Below are 3586 nucleotides of genomic sequence, written 5' to 3' on the forward strand. Positions count from 1 at the left end.
CAGTTTTGTACTTTCCAAGCACCTCCATTAACGCATCGTCCTGTGGTCCTGAAAGATCAGAAGCAATAATAACTGGTAAGCTTTTATTAGGACCAAGGAAAGCGTACTTTAAATGAGAAGGTAAGGGTTTAAGTTCAAGAGTAGGAGGTGTCTCCAATGATGGCTTGGTGGCTATGTCGATGCTATGAGGTAATGACTCAAATTTGTAGGACCACGGTGGCTTTTGAAAATCCACTGTGCTAGCAACTACTTTCTCAATAGCATTCACCTCCTCCATCTCTAGCAAATCTTCATCATTTGCATAAAAACACTCAAAAACACCGTCCTTGAGCATACGAGTTGCATGCTTTTGGACCTATTCATCAATAGCATCAATAGCATAACAATCATTAGTAATAGAAGCCGATAATGTATTAAAAATATTGATTCTTAGCTTCTTATTACTAAAAGAAATATCCATGACCCCTGTTCGACAATTAATGCGTGCATCAATTGTAACCAATAATGGACGACCCAAAATGATTGGTGGTGGGGTATCCCTATACGATGCCTCATTATCCATCACGATAAAATCAACAGGATAATAAAAATCCTCTACTTTCACAATCACATCCTCTAAAATACCTCTTGGAATCCTTGTTGACCGATCGGCGAGTTGAATAATAATATCAGTTTGTTTTAAAGAACCTAACTCATACCGATCAACTAGACTAGATGGAAGTATATTGATGCTTGTACAAAAATCCGTCAACGCCTTTTTGATAAAAACGTTACCAACAGTTACAGAATTAAAAGGCGTTCCTGGATCTTTGAACTTAGGTGGAAGTGAGCCAGATATAACAACACTAACTTGTTCAGTTAATTCCACGTTTTTGGGCAATGATTACTTAAGTTTCCGTTTTTGGGTGCACAAGTCCTTCAAGAATTTTGCATAAGCTGGAATTTGCTTAATTGTATCAATTAATGGAAGATTAATTCTAACTTGTTTGAAAATTTCCCACATATCATCAGATTTTGGTCCTTTCTTCCCATAAGGAGAGGAGACCGGTGCCTTTAAAGCTGTAGGGAACGGTGTGGAGTTAACATCCACATCATCTTCCCCAACTTTGGGCTGAGTGGGAGGTTTCACAAAAGTTTCATGATTTTCATTACCCTCCCCATTTTTAAATGGAAACCCGTCATCATTTTCCAAATCATCATCATTATTACTAGAAAAAGAAAACTTAGCTTGATCATACCTGTTTCTAGGCATGTCTAGGATCTGAATCTTGTTGTCATACACTTTACCATTCCGAAGTGAGCTAATCATGTTTACATGTCCCTGACTTTGAGGCTTGTGTGCTTGATTTAAATCTGTGTAGCTTGGAAGCCTCCTATCTTCTCTCCTTCCCAATTGCTCAGCAAGTTGACCCACTTGTCTTTCTAAAGCAGCAATAGATTTGGAGTTTGCTTCGGTTTGTTTTCTACTACTTTGAATAAGCGAGTCCCAGACTTCGGTCTTCTTTCTAATATCTTTCATGAACAACTACGTTTGTGATTCTAAGCTAGATGATTGATTAGCATTTTGATTCTGATTTTGCCCTTAGAATGACCCTTGACCTTGGTTTTGATATGGATGTGGTTGGTTCAGGTATTGTTGTTGACCATATTGCCAAGGTTACCTCTGAAAGTTAGCCTGATTTTGAAAATTTTGTTGAGGCCTTTGTTGAAAGGGTTTTTGTGAGTAGTTGAACTGCTGATTTGTTTGTTTAAGATTCTGAGAGTTCGTTGCATTATCACCATTCCATCTGAAATTTAGATGATCCCTCCAACCCGGATTATAAGTGTTGGAATATGGATCATATCTCCTACCCTGCACTTCATTCACCTGCTCTTCCATAATGGGTGGCATTGATGTGTAATTTGAGTGTATAATTTGTTGAATCGTTTTGCTCGTAACAATCACCCAAGTTTTAAATTTATAAAACAAGGATATTGTTAGAAATCCAAAAAATAGTGATACATTGTAATTTAAGTTATGGATTTACTTGTTGTTAAGTCATGTGTTGATAATTTCTAAGGTTGAGGGGCTAATTGTGATAATTAGCATAGTTGGTTAGTTTAGACTATAAATAGCCCTCAATTCCTTAGAAATCATAACTTTGACATAACTCTTGACACATTTTTCATACCATTACACCTGAATAACACACACTTGATCCCAATTCTCTCTCAACACACACACAAACACCAAGAACACACACACACACTCTAAACCGCCATTGTTGATGTGAATTCAAGTGATAAAATCGTGTTGTTACATGTGGTATCAGAGCAAAACATCGTTTTGATCTCGATCCATACCTGAATTCAATCACAATTCATCAAACAATCACTCTATAATTCTGTTTTTAATCCAGTTCGTGTTCGTTTTTTTTTATCACTGAAAATTCAAAAATAACCTCTCAAATCACATAAAATCACAAATGTTTATTCACCGTTTGATTCCTCATAGTTAAATACCTAATCCTCTCAAGTTTCGTGTTCTAATTCGATCTAGATCAAAAGTTCAGATTTTGAGTTTTTGGCGCTAAAATTTGGGATTTGATTCTGTTGTGTTATAAGCTGAAGTGTGTTAATCGGATCGTTGCTGAGGTGAAAACAAACTGTTTGCAAATGGTTTCATGTTCCAGTTCTTAGAAAATCAAAAGATATTGAAGGTTTAAAAATCGTCAATGGAGTTGTTCATGTTCAGAGGTTGAAGACGACTTTGTGAAGCTAAAACGATCTCATTTAGATCGTTTCAGTTTTTCTTTCCTTGGTACTTACATTTCAGTGTTGTGGCTTGTAAAACGGTTCAAATTTGATCGTTTTGACAAGTGTGATTGTGGTGTGAAGAGTTGATTGTGGCTATCTGATCCTTTGGATTGGTTTTGGTCAATTCAATTTCTTGAAAATAATCAAGTTTTGGTGAAATTCTGTGCTGAAACCTAAAACGATCTCTTTTAGATCGTTTCAGTTTTTGTGAAACCAGAACGATCTGTTTTAGAGTTAAACATTCTCTGGTTTGAGTAATTCGTGAAGAGTTGTGTTTGGGAATCATAATATTCTTGGGTAACTGATCTTCGTGATTGGTTTTGCTCAATTCATTTCATTCCAATTCATACCAAACCTCTGCCCAAATCATTTCAGAATACTTAGAATTTTTTCTTCAAAATTCTCAAGATAATTTCAATTTAGATCGTTTCATTTTAGATCGTTTCATTCTTGCCCATTTAGATCGTTTCATTTTCACTTCCTCTAAATCGTTTCATTTCACTTTCTTAAAACAATTTCAATTTAGATCGTTTCATTTCATTCCAATTTAGATCGTTTCATTCCTTCAAAAATCAATTCAATTCTCAATTCAAATCAATTTTTAATGGCTACTCGTGAAGCGTTGGCTCTGGGTACTGATACAAGACCTCCAGTTCTTTATCGTGGTAACTATGGACTTTGGAAGAAAAGGTTCATGGATTATGTGGAATGTCAGACTAATGGTCACATGCTTAAGGATTCAATCATGAATGGACTTGCTATGCATCGTCATCCTACTACCGGTGCTATT

At 35.9% G+C, this 3586-nt stretch overlaps 1 protein-coding gene across 1 annotated transcript; it reads right to left on the minus strand.

Moving 5' to 3' along the window:
- Positions 1-355: 355 nt before the first annotated feature.
- On the minus strand, positions 356-1519 carry LOC122601253. Its single transcript, XM_043774015.1, has 2 exons — positions 983-1519; positions 356-754 (listed from the first exon to the last, which is right to left on the minus strand). Exons 1-2 carry the CDS (start codon positions 1517-1519, stop codon positions 356-358), a joined length of 936 nt encoding a protein of 311 aa, XP_043629950.1.
- Between the last annotated feature and the right edge of the window lie 2067 nt (positions 1520-3586).

The sequence above is a fragment of the Erigeron canadensis genome, chromosome 5 (assembly GCF_010389155.1).
Source record: "Erigeron canadensis isolate Cc75 chromosome 5, C_canadensis_v1, whole genome shotgun sequence".
NCBI classification, from domain to species: Eukaryota; Viridiplantae; Streptophyta; class Magnoliopsida; order Asterales; family Asteraceae; genus Erigeron; species Erigeron canadensis.